This window comes from Triturus cristatus, chromosome 3_2 (genome assembly GCF_964204655.1).
Source record: "Triturus cristatus chromosome 3_2, aTriCri1.1, whole genome shotgun sequence".
Lineage (NCBI taxonomy): Eukaryota > Metazoa > Chordata > Amphibia > Caudata > Salamandridae > Triturus > Triturus cristatus.
This window is the reverse complement of record NC_140584.1, coordinates 661,246,518-661,262,611: the sequence shown is the minus strand read 5'-3', so window position 1 is coordinate 661,262,611 and position 16,094 is coordinate 661,246,518. Positions and strand designations below refer to the sequence as shown.

Sequence of the window (16,094 nt, the reverse complement as noted above, 5' to 3'; positions counted from 1 at the left end):
CAGCAAGTTTCTAATAAAAGCTTCAAGCCCCTGCACTTTTCTTTTTTACATATTAAGCACTGACCTCACACACAAACACAGACTATCACTTTACTTACCAACTTCTTACACCAGGCACAGCCGGGGCCAGACTGGATACATTCCTTGCAGTTGCTTACTTTTAATTTGGGGCATTCCTGGGAAAGAACTTGGATAGAAAAGAAAAATAGCTTGTAAAAATAATCTTAACCGATTGATGCAATAATAAGTAACTCATCTGATCTGTAAAATAACTTGTTTGCTTTAGAGCTTTTTCCAGCACATGCTCGCAAAATGAGATTCAGGACTATTACTGTTTTCAACTTTAAGCCTTCCTAGGCTCCAGTCAAACCAGGAGGCGTCAGGGTGCTCTACTTGCAGAGGCCAAGTATCCCACGCTATGACCATTACTTTGGGCCCCATGTACTAATGATGCATTTAGTAAAAGTGGTCGCAATTTGCGCACCGACTTTTGCCGAATGCATTTCTATTTTGGGAACCGACCTCGTCACTAATAGGCCGGTTCGCAAAATACAGAATAGTAGTGGGTCGCAATTCAACCTACATCGTCAATTTTAATAAGGGAGATCACAAATTGTGACCCACTACGCTTGACTAAAATAACCGGGATGGATGCCAGCAGACCACCATGTCTGTGATTGCATTTACATTTAGCAATCTTTTGCTTTTAAATGTAGCCCATTTTCCTAAAAGGGAAAGTGGATGCGTGTTTTGAAAGTGACAAGTTTAACAAACATTTTTTGGGTGTATGTAGTGGTCAGTTGACCGATAAACCACTGCTTGCTCCTAAAAAATGGTTTTGTTAACATTCACAAAGAGGAAGGTGTCCTGGACCCATTATCTGCAATAACCCTGCACACCTCCAACAGTCAACCGGAGAGGTGGGCAACTCTGGGGCCCCAAGGCCGACAGAAATAAAGCATAAGGACATTAATTTGAGCTCAAACAACGGGCCCAGTAGAGGAGGCACAGGAAAAAAAGACACGCCAAATCAGAACACACTGCTCAGAGAGCCCAAATGGCCTCTTCCTCCAACTAATGATTGCTCCAGCTGGAGGCTCCCAGACAAAAGGGCTGAGGATGGCGTGCAAGACTCAAATCAAATACCCCCTAAGTTGATACCATCTAAGGCAAAATCAAGTAACACAACAGCGGGAGCATTAAGTAACCAAATGGGGAGCGCTAGGGGGCGCCGGACCACAATGGCTGCCTAGCAGAGCGGCTCCGAGCGCCCGGCCCCGTCTTCTGCTGCTTATGCCGTCCCTCGCTGCCCTGGCCGGGAGCTGACGGGCGCTTCAGGACTTGCATTGGTCCAGCGTCCGGGGGGTGAAGTCTCGAGAGCTCCGGTCCTCCCCGGCCGCCAGCCAGCCGTGTTTGAGGCGGGCCCGGGACGCGGACGCGGAGCACCTGGAGCGGAGCCCGGCGGTGGAATCAGCGGGAGCCCGCGGCGCCCACGAGGTCTCTGGGCCCCGGGTCTCCGGAGACACAGAGGGAGCAGTTTGACCGCGGCGATCGCGGGGGCCCTTTCCCCCCCCCCCTCAACATCCACCTACTGATCCTGCCTGCCGGTGGGGGGGTGGAGCAGCCTCCGGGGGACAGCTCGGCACCGGGTGGCGGCTGGTGAGTGCGACGGCATCGAGGCGGCCTGCGGGGCCCTAGCGGTGGTGCTTGGGATCCGGTGGTGGACTCGGGGGGGGCACCGGCGATCTCTCAGCTGCCTGCCTTCCCCCCCCCCCTGTGGCTGCTGCGGGCCCTCGGGGGGTGCCCGTCTGGACCCGCGAAGGGACGCTTTGGGGCCGAGGCTGTTCCCGTGTATCGGGCCGCGACCGGCGGTCGGGAGGCCTGGCTCCTTCTCTCCTCCTTCCATCTATGCCCCGGGGGGTCGCCCTGCAGCGGTTGCACGCCTGTAAGGAGTGAGGGGGCACGGGGCCCCGCGGGTGGCGGCGGCATCGGCTGTGGGTGAAGAGTGGTGGCGGTACTTTACCCTGGACCCTGACGAGTTGTGGCACGGCGGCGGACCCTGGGGAGGGCTCGGCTGTCATATCGGGCAGCGCCCCGGGAGGCGATTTGCGGGGCCTGTGTCGGCCGGCTGCCCGGGTGAGGGGTGGCCTTGACTGCACGTTCCTCCTCCCACCGCCCGGTTCCTCGGCCCTCCTGGGCCCACCGGGATCCTCTGTGGGGCCCACCGGCGGGTGCGGCTGTTCCCGACGGACTGCAGTGCGGCAGGCATGGGCAAGGACAAGGCCTCCAGACCGGCGCCTGCGGCCACCCAAACAAGGATCGATCAATTTACGACCTCCGAAAAGGGAACTGGTCCAACAGGGGAGGCAGCATCGGCGCCGGCCACGGATTTGGCGGCCATCTTGCAGGCCATTAACGCATCCCGTTCCTCCCTGGAGGGCATGGTGGGCGAGGTTAAGGTAGATGTTGCCCTTCTCCGACAGGATCTGCGCAACGCCACTGCCCGCATCTCTGAGGCTGAATCGAGAATCTCAACGGCGGAGGACGATATCCGGCAGTTGCAGGATCAAGTACGGGAGCTCACCACCCACTCTAAGGAGTTGCACCGCCGGGCTGAGGACGCCGAGAATCGGGCGCGTCGCAGTAACCTCCGCTTGGTGGGGTTTCCGGAAGGGGCCGAGTCGGGCCGGGCTGACGACTTCTTGGAGCGCTGGTTCCGCTCCTGGATGCCAGCGGACAGCCTATCGGCCTGGTTTGTTGTTGAAAGGGCCCATCGCTCCTTGGCCCCGAGGCCTCCGGGGGCACCCCCCCGCCCCTTCATTCTTAAAATCCTTAATTTCAGAGACAGAGACGCCATTCTCCGGGAGGCCAGGCGGGCTGAATCCCTCAAGTACCAGAATCATACTATCATGATCTTCCCCGACTACACCCGGGAGGTTCAGGAGCAGCGGCGATCCTACACGGAGGTGAAACAGAAGATGCGGTCCCTGGGCCTTCAGTACCAGCTGCAGTTCCCGGCCCGCCTCCGGGTCATCTTTCAAAACAAAGCCATTTTCTTTGAGACGCCTCGGGCCGCTTGGACTTGGTTGACAGAGGAGCACCCGCTCCACCGTCCTGGGCAGGGCTCCCCGGCACGGAATCGCAGGGGACCGGTTTCGCCCAGGCCGTCCAGGACCCGTCGTAGGAGACGCACCGTGCCCCGGGGACACGCTGAGGGGGCGGTGGTGGTTACACGCTCCATGGGACGGCCGCGTCGGGCCTCTGGAGCTTCCCCTGCCTCTTCTGTTGCCCCTGTCAGTCCCGATGCCGCGGACTGCCGGGCCGGATCCCCGGTGCGGTCGGGCTCTGCTGCCCCGCCCGCTGCACAAATGGACATCTCGGACCTCTCCCGCAGTCCAGTTATTTGACTTCCTTCTATGTTGATGGTTTGCTTGAGTTCGAGGGGACTGGGGATGGTCTGCCGGGCTGCTAATGTTAGCATTTGGACTTCCGTGCTCCGCTTCAGAGATAGCTCTCGGCCAGGGCGGGGGATTTGGTCATTATCCGTTTGATCGGGGGTCCGCTAGGTGCTCAGGCCCGAGCGTTTTAGCTTGGTCGTTGTTCTTCACAGTTAGGGCGACAGATGCTTCTGTTCTCGAAGTATAGGGTGGGGGGTGGGGGGTTGGGGTGGTTTCGGGGTTGTTTCTTCCTCCTAGGGAGGATTTTGTTGGTTAAAGAGGTCCTCCTCAGGGTTCTTGTTCTACGGCATCATTGTGTTCCTGACCTTCCCACTGGCCTGCTTGCCCGTGATCTCTCCCCTTGGGGAGCCCCTGCGCCTGCGTCCCCCCTGGTCTCGCTGCGGAGATCGCGCTCAAGGGACTCCCCCCTACTCCGTACCATAGATGCTCCAGCATGGGGTGATGGCTGACACTACCGTTCCTAGGGCCGCCATGCGTATTCTGTCATGGAATGTTAATGGTCTTCTGGATCGCTTCAAGCGCATGGCAATCCTTAAATACGCGCAGCGTCTGGGGATTGATGTCCTTCTCCTGCAGGAGACTCATCTTCTGGGCAACAATTGTCCCTTTCTTGCTCGTTACGGGTACGATAGGGTGTGGCACTCAGGCTTTGTTAGGGGTTCCCGGGGAGTGGCTATCCTGCTTCGGCGGACTTTTCCCTTCGTTCTTGCCCAGGTGCACGTTGACTCCCAGGGTACGGCGGTTGCGGTTTGTGGCACCCTTGAGGGGCGTCCCCTGACCTTTGTCTCCTTGTATGCGGCACCGTCCCTGTTGCAGCCCGTCCTTTCATACACTGCCAACTTACTTCCAGCACTCCCGGCGGGTGCACTTGTCTTGGGGGGGGATTTCAACGCAGTATATACACCCAGCATGGATGCGACGGGTCCGGTCTCCACTGCCAGGGCTACCCGCTCGAAATTGTTGTCGGGCTGGGCTGAGGCCCAGGGTCTCTGTGATGTCTGGAGGGTCTGGCACCCGCAGGCCTGCCAGTACACCCACACCTCAGCAGCGCACCATTCGCACGCCCGGATTGATTTAATTTTTGTCCCCTCCACCGAATGCGTGGGGGTGCAGGATGCCCGCATTCTTCCTAGGGGTCTCTCAGACCACTCTCCGCTGTTTCTGGCCCTCGGCCCGCCTCCCTTTTCCGCCCGCCCTGTGTGGCGCCTGAACGCTTGGTTCCTACAGGATAAGGACTTCCGGAAGTTGGTGGGAACTGAGATTTCCAATTATTACCACCACAATGTGGGATCGGTCTCTTCCGCGGCCGTCCTCTGGGAGGCTGGGAAGGCGACTATTAGGGGTGCGGCTAAGGGTCTTGTACAGCAGCAGCGCCGGAAACAGCTCCAGCGGCTTACCGAATGTGAAGCGCAGGCCCTGGAGCTCGAGCGCGACCCAGAGACTCTGGGAGACGCCGGGCGGGCGCGACGCTTGGCCTTTCTACGGGATGAAATTCGCCTGCATTCCATGGAGGCGGCGAAAACTTTATGGCGCTCCTCGGTGGCGCGGGTGTACGGATGGGGAGACAAGAACGGTGCTCTTCTCCACCGGCTGGCCACGTACCCCTGGTCGAGCAGGATTATCCCCGCTATTGTGGGCCCTACCGGTGATACTCACACGGCCTCCGTGGCGGTGGCTCAATCCTTTGCTGACTACTACTCCATGCTGTACTGCGCTCGGAAGCCCGGGACCCCCCTTAGGGAGTTGTTGGGAGCGGGTGGTGCGGAGCTGCAATGCTTGGGGCGTGAGACTAGGGAGTCCCTTGACTCGCCCATTACCTTACAAGAAATCGATGATGCCATCAGCCATCTGGCCCCCGGGAAAACACCGGGCCCGGACGGCTTCCCGCAGGAGTACTATGCCCACTTTCGTGAGACTCTCGCTCCACAGCTTTTGGACCTCTATGCAGAGGTGCTAGAGACAGGTTCATTCCCATCGGAGACTGACACGGCTACGATAGTCGTTCTCCCTAGGACGCAGCCTCCGTCGCAGTCCTGTTCGGACTACCGACCGATATCTCTTATTAATACTGAGGTCAAAATATACGCCACCGTCCTGGCACAGCGGCTGCGTCCATGCCTCAGCTCCCTGGTCCACCCGGACCAATGTGGGTTCATGCCGAACCGAGGTACGCGGCACTGCCTGCGGCGCCTGCATCTCGCCATGGCCCACCGAGCATGCCTCTCTCCATATCTAGCTCTGTTGTTGGTCGACTTCGAAAAAGCCTTTGACTCAGTGGGGTGGGTCTACCTTGATGAGGTATTGGAGAGGATGGAGTTCGGTCCTCAATTCCGCGCCATGGTCCGGATCTTATACGCGGCTCCACGGGCTAGGGTGTTGGTGAATGGGGCTCTATCCCGCCCGTTTCCTATCGGGAGGGGGACGCGTCAGGGCTGTCCGCTCTCGCCCCTCCTCTTTGCCTTGGCAATGGAGCCTCTGGCGGTTTTGGTCCGCTCGGACCTTGCTCTCCGTGGGTGGGCTTGGCCGGGCATGATCCCCGATAAAATAGCTCTGTATGCGGACGATGTCCTCCTTTACCTTTCAGACCCGGCTACCTCTGGTCCTATTGTGCGTGGGATTCTTCGCCGGTTTGGTCAGGCGTCGGGTCTTCGCCTCAACCCTAGGAAATCGGACTTGGTTCCGCTACACCCGGCTAGGGATTGCTTCGATTGGCAGTCCGATATTCCCCTCCGGAGGCTTTCTTTTAAGTATCTAGGAATCTGGGTCACCCTTTTACCAGAGCTCTGTTGGGCCCTTAACGTGGCTCCCGTGGTTAACAAAGCTAGATCGGACCTGGCGCGATGGCAGTCGCTCCCCCTGAACCCACTGGGGAGGATTGCTCTCTACAAGATGATGATCCTTCCCAAATTCCTATACATGCTGCAAAACACGCCCTGCTCTTTCTCCCGTCTGTGGTTCCGGGTATGGCGACCAAGTTTCTATGGGGTGGCGGTAGGGCCCGTCTGGCCCTGGGCCGGTGCCGGATTCCATCGCACGATGGAGGTATGAGCATGACCAACCTTTATTTATACTACCTTGCGACTTGGCTCCTGGTGGTCCATGACTGGTTCTCGGGCGGGTGGGGCGACCCGGCCTACAGGCTGGAGGTGCAGATACTGGGGTTCCCCTCTATTCAAAATATGCTCTACGGGGCGACGCTACCTCGGTCGCTTCCGGATGTTGTGCGGGCCCCCTTCTTGGCTTGGCGTGCTGCTCTACGTCATACCCGATGGTCGAGGAAACTGACCCGCGTTACACCACTCTGGCAGGGCACTTGGCTGCGGGAGGTCACGGGCTTGGAGGGATTTCGGGCGTGGGATCTCCTTGGGATCTCCTGTTTAGGCGATCTGTGGCAAGGGAGTCACATGTGCTCCTTCCAGGAGCTTCAGGCTCGCTTCTCGCTGTGCCCCACACAGTTTTACAGATATCTTCAGCTGCGCCATGCGCTTCGGTCTCATATACCTCTTGACTCGCGGATCCCTGATCATAGCCCACCAGAAGCGCAGGTGATGATGGGGTTTCTGGGTAGGGGGGGTATCTCCCGTATTTACCGGACCCTGGTCAATAACACCCCTATGGACTGGGAGGACACAAAGTCGCGTTGGGAGGCTTGGGTGGGGCCGCTGGACGAGATCGATTGGAGGGAGGCCCTTATGGCACCTAGGACGATCACCTCCTCGGCCAGGCTGCGGCTCATCCAGCTTTACTATTTGCACACTGCCTATCTGACCCCGGAGCGCCTCCACCGTGCGGGTCTTTCTACTGATGCTTCCTGTGCCCGTTGTGGGGCAGACCCGGCGGATTTTTTCCACATGGTGTGGACATGCCCGCGTCTGGAGAACTACTGGGGCGGGATTGAGGCTGAGCTAACCGAGACACTGGGGTGGGAGGTCCCCCATGATCCCAGAATGGCCCTGCTGGGGATAACGGACGGTCTGGATGGCTCCCGTCACGAGAAATTTTTCTTAACTACAGCTTTGGTGGTAGCAAAACGGGACATTGCGGCCGCGTGGAAGCGGTCTGAACCACCCACATGTGCTACGTGGAGGAGGGGGGTGGATTGGTGCGCAACACAGGAGCGCGTGCTGTACTCAGCGCGGGGCTGTCCTAAGAAGTTTCACAGAGTATGGGGGAAGTGGCTAGGGGGTATAATTTAGGGGTGTCAATGCGGGTGGAGGGAGTGAGGTGGTCGGGAAAAGGGCGGGAGTTCTTGCTGTTGTTTGCCAGTGGTCGTAGACGATATCTTTTGATGCCAGTTTGCTTGGACGGTTGTCCATGTAACTTTGTATGTTTATTTGCAAAAATAAAAATTTGTTTATCAAAAAAAAAAAAAAAGTAACCAAATGGACCTCCAGCTCAAAGAAGCAACTAGTTCCACTCTTCAATCCGCACCGATGGCCACAGTAAATCAACATCTGCCGGCAGCACAAACATCAAGAACCAGGCAGCAAGAAATACAGGCTTTACCCCCTATATACCTCCAAGGGCCACCAGGATACGTTAAATAGAGGTAACATTTTAAGACTAACGAAGGCAATCCCAAACCTCGCCGGCATAAGTTCGAATGATCTACTCTCTATAGAGTTCATACGGACTGTCAATTGTCAAAAACCAGAGGCCACAAAGGCAACGTGGATCTCAAGTGAAATTGCAGAGTCAATTCTAGCAGAACTGGACACATTCCAAAGCTGGGGTATTGATATTGCCCCCTTTCAAAAACCAGCCTACCCACTTCCACTATTACAAAGTAACACAGGCTCGGGATCCAAAATACAGCACGCACACTCAAACTGCATACACAGAGGAGCCCGGGGCAGATCACGAGAACAGAGTGCTAGCAGTCAGCTGGAACCACAAGAAGCACTACTGATGGCAGCCGTCTCCACAAGTCAAGGATTTAACAGGGAAGTTATATTCCGCAATATAATAACCAGCGCAGTGGAGGACTGACACTATTTACAGGATGAAGGCTACTGCAAGGCAAAGGGGACCCCCCTTAGACTATGCTCGTGGAACATCAATGGATTAGCAACAAAAATACAGGACCCGGACTTCCTGAGTTATGTCAGAACTTTTGATATAATCTTGCTACAAGAGACCTGGCTCACAGACCCGCAACACATTCAGGGCTACATGTGCTTCGTAACGCCAGCGACAAAGAGCGGTAGATTCGGACATCGCTCTGGAGGGCTTGCCACCTATGTATCCACGACAAGCATACCTTCAACAACGCTCATGAGCTCAATGTCTACTGCAATAATAGCAGTTACAATCACCATCTCCCTCCAGGACGAATAAACAGAGGTGTGCATAATCAATGCAAATGTTCATCCCAAACGTAAAGAGAAAGACTCAAAAAAACTCATAGAGCAAGTGGCCAAGCACGCAACAGACATGACAACACTGACGTTTATCCTGACAGGGGACATAAACCAATATCTCTTGGGATCAACAGAAGGTGAGGTGGTATCTATCCAAACTGGTCTCTATAACATCCCTATACAATGCGCCCCACTGCATGTAAGGAAGAAATGCTGCAAAAGCTGCCTCTTAGATGACTTAGAACACCTAAACCTTTGAGCGCTAAATGGCAGATTCCCAGAAGACTCCCCTTCAGTCTATTCTTTCTATTTTACAACAACAAGCTCCATACTGGATTACACCTTTGCAAGCCTCTCTCTGTTCCCATATATACTTTGATTTAGAATGGGGGATAAGGGGGATAGCAACCATCGCCCACAGGAACTGCAGCTAACAGCTATTACACCTAGATCTATCAAGCCAGATGTAACCCTGAGGCCCATCTATACCTCCAACTTAAGAAGGATTAAATGTTCAGCAAACAACATAAATCCTCAAGCTGAAGTTGCAATCCAAATTTTTAAATCTCAAGCATCCCGTCTGGAAGACCCAAATGCCCACCGGGAACAATATACCGTCACATTGTTAGAACAACACGCAGCTACTTTTTCCACAAAAGACAACTCTCAGAAATCATGCCGAAAAAACATAATGCCGAGAGGCCAAAGAGACCACTCAAGTCCCTTAAAAAATCGATAAATACGACTTTGCGCAGGCTGAGAAGACTCCCGGGAAATACCAGCGCACGATCGTTCTTGAAGGACCAAAGGGCAGCACTTAAAAAACTAAAATGGAACATCAGCAGAGACCAAGAGACTGCAACCTGGGCAAACTCTTACATGACACAAACTGCAATGACAGCGCCCACTTCTGGAAAACTTTGAACGGGATTATCCATCCTTATCATGAGGGCATCGCGTCACACATCTCGGAAGCAATCTGGGTAGAATTTCTTACTACTCATTTTAATACCTAAACGGGAGGCGTCGGAGCACAATCTTTTAACAGCTGGCCACCAGAAGACCAAACGGAAATACAGAGAGGAGGGAGCAGAAGATGCCAGCCACAGAAAACATACCACCATCACATCCAACACCCCCCTGACACTCCCAATAAAAAAGCAGATTGCTAAAGGGAGGAAAGATGGGGCTCAGGGACCGAATGGCATCCTTCTGCATTGTTCAAAGCAAAGATGGAGGCCTGGGCCGATATCCTGCACCCTCTCTTTCTGGAAGTCAGGCTCCTAAACAGAATCCCCGAATCTTGGAAGGGCTCGACAATTGTGCCAATCTACAAAAAAGGAGATAAGGTCGAGCCTATCAACTACCGCCTAGTCGCCCTGCTAGATAACGAAGCGGTATCATACTGGAGGAGCTTACATCTTGGGCAGAGGCGAACCAGATAATACCGTTGAATCTGGCCGGTTTCCGCAAAATGACCAGCACAGCAACAAATATCCTCACAATCTCTTTACTAATTGACGCAGCAAAAACCTCTAGCCTACCACTGCATCTATGTTACATCGAATTTAGCGCTGCTTTCGACAACGTAGAGAGGGGCAGACTGTGGGGGAAACTGGCGCTATGGGGCATCCCACAGCCTATTTTAAACATTCTGTCGCTTCTACATACAGACACTTGGGTGCAGGTGAAACTAGGCGGCGGTACCCACCTCTCCTGAAAAGTCCTGACAACAAAAGGACTGAAACAGGGTTGTGTGCTGGCACCAACCCTGTTCAATCTATTCATGGCCGACCTCCCAAAAGCGCTCGATGCCTGCAATGCCCGCTCACCCAAGCTAGGAGGAAAAACCCTGACCAACCTTATGTACGCAGACAACGTGGTTCTGCTCAGTCATACTTACGTTGGCCTTCAAAATTTATTAATGGAAATGCAGAACTACACCAAAGAAAATAACTTAAAAATAAATCTGAGCAAGACCCGGACAATGACAATATACAATAAACAAAAAGTGCAGAGGAACTGGTTTTTGGGGGGCACTAAACTTGAACCAGCCTACGAGTACAAGTATTTAGGAGTTATAATTGACAAGGACGGGTCATTCAAGCGCCAGAAAGAGGAAATAAGAAGGAAAGGCTTGACGATATCTCTATCGATGAAAAACCTCGCAAATAAATTGATGGGGCCGACCTGGACTCCGTTTCTGAAGGTAGTCCAGGCTAAACTACTCCCCTCGATTGCCTATGGCAGCAAGGCATTGAGGGGAAGAGATGCTAAGGATCTAGATAACACACTGGTCAAAGCATTTAAAACTATGTTCTGCCTCCCGCCCTACACTTCACCGGCATAAATAAGGTTGGAGTTCGGTCTCTTACAACAAGTCTTGGCCAGGCACGGATCTTACATCATCTGCTGGCACAAGATCAGAAGCGCTACTACAAACTTGTTAAATCATTTGCTGTGGCACGACATCCTACATAGGGAGGTCTCCCAATGTAGAAGCTACCTCCAGTTAGCCCTGGAACCCACCAGACTCAAGGGACTCTGGGACATGCAACTCGACTACATAACCTTTAAAAAACTAGTCTGGAAAAGCATAAAACAAACTTACTTGGGGAGGACAAGGCAACATTCGCAAATAGATCACATGCCTGGATAACCTTGAACGCCTACAAATCATTTGCTCCGCAAACATATTTCAATCAGGGATATTCTAAAACCATTCTAGGGGCGTGGCTTAGCAAGCCAACATGGTGGACGTGCGTTGAGCTCGCTCCGCACCGCCCGGTAACAAAATCCTTCCCGGAATCCTGCCCACCCGATCCCGTGCCGACATCCGGCTGACTGGAGGAGCGGCGGACCGGTGCCCCCCTGCCGAGAGGCCCGGTGAGTGAAACGGGACTCGGACGCCAGTGGTATCGGGGCAGACATCCTGCGGCCCAGTGTGGTCTGTTGACGTGGAGGAGGCGGCGCCCTTGCGTGGCAGAGGCGGCGGCGGAGCCGACATCGCCGGAGGCCTCAGCGGGGCTCTGTACAGGGCCTGGGAGCGTGAGGTGACCTGTGCCGCTTGAGAGAGGCCGCGGCGATCTGAGTGTGACGACGGCGTACTGGGAAGTGCCCAGAGGAGGAGGGGACGCGCCGCCTGAGTCGGAGAAGCCGCATCTGGGGCCCCGGAGGAGAGTGGCTGGGAGGCTTCGGCTGTCTTGCCTGGATCCGGTGGGGGGAGAGCGGCGGTGGCCCCCCCCCTGAGATTACAACCACCGGAGCGGACGGGGCGCCCTGCCATCCCTCCCGGCCGGCGTTGCTTTGAGGTAAGAGTTCGGTGGTCGAGCCTGACCATGGGGCACCCGGGTGATCCCCACACCGCGGAGGGGCTACCCAGGCTGTGAGCTGCAAAGGCCGGCTGACGAACGGGTCGCCCGGGCGGTCGGGGTCTCGGCAGCTAGATCGGGCTGCGGCGGACAGGCTTTCCCCCCTGCCCCCCTCGCCCCCCACCCGATGGTGCGATAGGGGTGGCGCTGCCTGGTGGCCCCCGGATAGAGTATCAGCGACTGGAGGGGGACTTCATTGGCCTACCTGCACGCCGGGGTGATCAAGTATTGGTGTTGGAGGAGAGCTGCGACGAGGGACAGCCAAGCGTATTGCTACTGCTATTGTGGCGGCGGAGAGTGCGGCCAGGACGGGGTGGGCCACATCCCGCGACGCACGATGACAAGAGATGGCAAGGGAGGCGGCCAGGCCAAACAGGGCCCGATAGACAATTTCACGGGCCATGGGGCGACCGCAGCAGTCCCGAGCACGTCGCACCAGCAATGCTGAGCTGATGGCTGCGATTACGCAGTCAAGAGACATGCTAGACGCCAAAATTGGGGCAGTGGGAGCGGATGTCATGATACTCCGCCAGGACCTGCAGAATGCCGTGGATCGCATTACGGAGGCCGAGCAAGGGTCTCTGGAGTGGAGGACGACGTGGGATCACTGAAGAAGCGAGTCAAGGCGTTGGAGGTGGTGCAGTGGGGCCTGGCGGAGCGGGTGGAAGATGCGGAAGGGAGGGCCCGACGGAACAATCTGCGTTTTGTGGGTTTTCCGGAGGGCTGTGAAGGGGGGGACATGGAGCGGTTCTTGTCGGGATGGCTGGAGAGCTGGGTGCCATCGGACGCCCTCTCCCGCTGTTTTGTGGTGGAGCGGGCACACAGGGCACTTGCGCAGAAGCCGCCGCCGGGTTCTCGTCCTCGGCCAGAGATTGCCAAAATACTGAACTATCACGACCGTGATGTCATCCTGAAGCAGGCCAGGGTGAAGGAGCCTCTGCTGTTTGAGAACACACGCATTCTTATATTCCCGGACTATACCCGCCTTGTGCAGCAACAGCGCCAGTCCTTCTTAGCGGCAAAGGCCCGGCTTCGTGCCCTGAAGCTTCCATACGCCCTTCTGTACCTGGCCAGGCTGTGGGTGATCTACAGGCCTCGAACACATTTTTTCGACTCACCCGAGGCGGTTTTTAAATGGACGGATGAAACTGTACGCCTTCGGCCACAGTCGCCCCCGGGCTGGGGGACCAACAACGAGGCAGCTGACGTGGCTCGGGACAGTCAAAAGACGAAAGGGAAGCACCCCAGGCGTTCTAGATCCTGGAGGCGCTCCAGATCCTGCAACTCAGTATCCGGGCCGGCTCCACAGGTGGGGGGGGGGCAGCCGAAGGGTTACTATCCGACAGTTCTGCATGGTGACTGGTCTTGGCGGCTTATGTATTCTTGGGGAATGGGGATCGGGGGGGGATACGGGACTTCTGCTGTGTGGGTAGCGGAGCGCGGGCAGCGCACCGGTAGTTTTGGGCAGTTGGGGGGGATCCATTGGATGGGACGACCCAGTGTTCCCAGTTGGAGCCTAGAGGCAAGTTCCACCGCAACAGGTGTTTCAATGTTTTTCAGGTATGGGGTTGGGGAGAGAGAGGGTCAAGGGGTGTTGGAGGTTTGTTTGGTTATTGTTGACCGCACGTTTCCCATGGTAAGTCTGAGAGAAGAGATATGGCACAAGATACTGCGCAGCTGGGAACCGTTAAGGTAGTAAGTTGGAATGTAAGGGGGGCCCTAGATAAAATTAAGCGGGGGCGCTTTTGCGATACGCCAAGCGAGTGGCTGCAGACATACTGCTCCTACAGGAGACGCACCTGCTAGGTACAAAGACCCCCTGCCTCCAGAGGTATGGGTATACCCAGGTTTTACATGCGGGTTTCACATGGGGGTCCCGGGGTGTAGCTATTCTAGTACATAAGCGGGTCCCGTACATACATGCTCATGGTGGACAGATGCGCAGGGACGATATGTCTTTGCTAAGGGGCAAATAGGGAGTGATTGGGTGGTGTTTGGAAGCGTGTATGCCCCACCCCCGATGTCCTGGGCGCTTGTGGAAAAGATCACCGCCACTGGACCGAATTCTCAGAAGTTGCATGTGTGGTCGGCGGAGATTGGAATGAGGTGATGGAGGAATCCAGGGATCGGTGGAGGGAGGGGGGAGGGCCCGACAGTTCAACCCGTACCAAACTGAGAGCCTTGGTGGAGGGCCTAGACTGGGTGGATGTGTGGTGGCGCCTTTACGGCGTGCAGCGTGCATATACATATGTTTCTGCAGTGCATGGATCGTTCTTCCGGTTAGACTACATTTTTCTGTCCCGAGATCTGTCCGGTAGGGCCATGGGAGCCGAGATTCTCCCACGGGGCCTTTCGGACCACTCTCCGGTTGCAGCGGTGCTGCGACTGGGGCACTCGCGGCAGCCATTCCGGTGGCGCCTATCGGTGTGGCACCTGCAGCAGGAGGAATATGGGTCATGCATGCTGGAGGCGTTGGATCAGTACCTTTCCATTAACGTGGGTTCGGTTCCCGGGGCCGCATCGGTGTGGGTGGCGCTTAAAGCGACGCTTCGCGGGGTAGATATCTCGTATTGTGCCATGGCGCGACGGTGTAAGGGGGAGAGGGCCGCTCAGGCGGAGGACGAGATTGCTGCCCTTGAGAGCCGGAGCACCGGGGAGGGTGGAGGCCCGGCCCGTCGTCAGTTCCTATTCGCGCAACAGAATTATGCCTCGATGTTAATGGAGGAGGCGCGCCAGGCATGGCTGGCAACTCGTAATCGGGTTTATCAATGGGGGGATAAGTCGGGCCGGATGCTCCATAGGCTGTGTCAGGGCATGAACCATTCGCGGGTGCTCCCGGGGCTGGTGGATGCAGCTGGGGAGCCCATTTTTGATCCTAGGGTGCTGGCGGTGAGCTTTGCGGTATATTACGCGGACCTCTATGGTCCGCAGGATGTCCTACCGGTAGAGATGATTGAGCGGTTCCTTGTGGACACTCCTCCCCGGGCTCTTTCGGATGCGGTAAGGGAGGAGTTAGAACTCACACTAACGGTTGAAGAGCTGGGAGAGGCGCTGGGTGGCCTCAACTCGGGTAAAGCGCCGGGCCCGAACGGATTCCCCACTGAATTCTTTCGAAAATATTTCCTGCAGCTTGGCCCACACTATAGTGCGGCCCTTGAGGAGGCTCGCGAGCGGGGAACGCTCCCGCGGGATTGGCGACACACAGAAATAGTGGTGTTTCACAAGCCTGGTAGGCCCCCCGAACTCCCTGCATCATATCGCCCAATATCCCTCCTTAATGTGGAGGCGAAGATCTTGGCGAAAGCCTTGGCGAATCGCTTGCTGCCCCATATTACGTCCTTGATCCATCCGGATGAGGCCGGATTCATGCCAAGCAGGGCAACGCGCCATAACATTCGACGGGCGCATGTAGCTATTGCGGCTGTGCAAAGATTGGGAGTTCCGGCGGCGCTCTTATTGGCTGACATGGATCGGGCCTTTGATTCCTTAAGTTGGCAATACCTCTTTGCCCTGTTGAGATGCCTGAACCCTGGGCCAAGATTCCTCTCTTATCTACTGTTGCTATATACGGACTTAACGGCTTCGGTGCGGGTGCGATTTCTGCCCAGTTTCCGGTGGGTCGGGGCACGCGTCAGGGCTGCCCCCTGTCCCAGTATCTATTTGCGCTGGCAATTGAGCCATTGGCGGCGTGGGTCCGTGTAGACGCACAGGTTGCCGGGTTTGAGTGGTCCGAGGGCCTGTCGGATCGCATAGCACTATACGCGGACGACGTTCTCTTCTTCCTGACTGATATCGATCGGACGGGGCCGAGGCTGCTGCGGATCATGCAGATATTCGGGGAGACCTCGGGTCTCCACCTGAACCCGCAGAAATCTGCACTGTGGGTCCTGGGGGGTGAGGCCCAT

At 56.1% G+C, this 16,094-nt stretch overlaps 1 protein-coding gene across 1 annotated transcript in view; it reads right to left on the bottom strand.

Moving 5' to 3' along the window:
• ITGB2 (integrin subunit beta 2) overlaps positions 1 to 16,094 on the bottom strand; it is a 332,357-nt gene that overhangs the window by 180,663 nt on the left and 135,600 nt on the right. Inside the window, exon 3 of the mRNA XM_085648635.1 lies at positions 99 to 187. Within this exon, the coding sequence (XP_085504761.1) occupies positions 99 to 187 (89 nt within the window). The remainder of the gene's footprint in view (positions 1 to 98; positions 188 to 16,094) is intronic.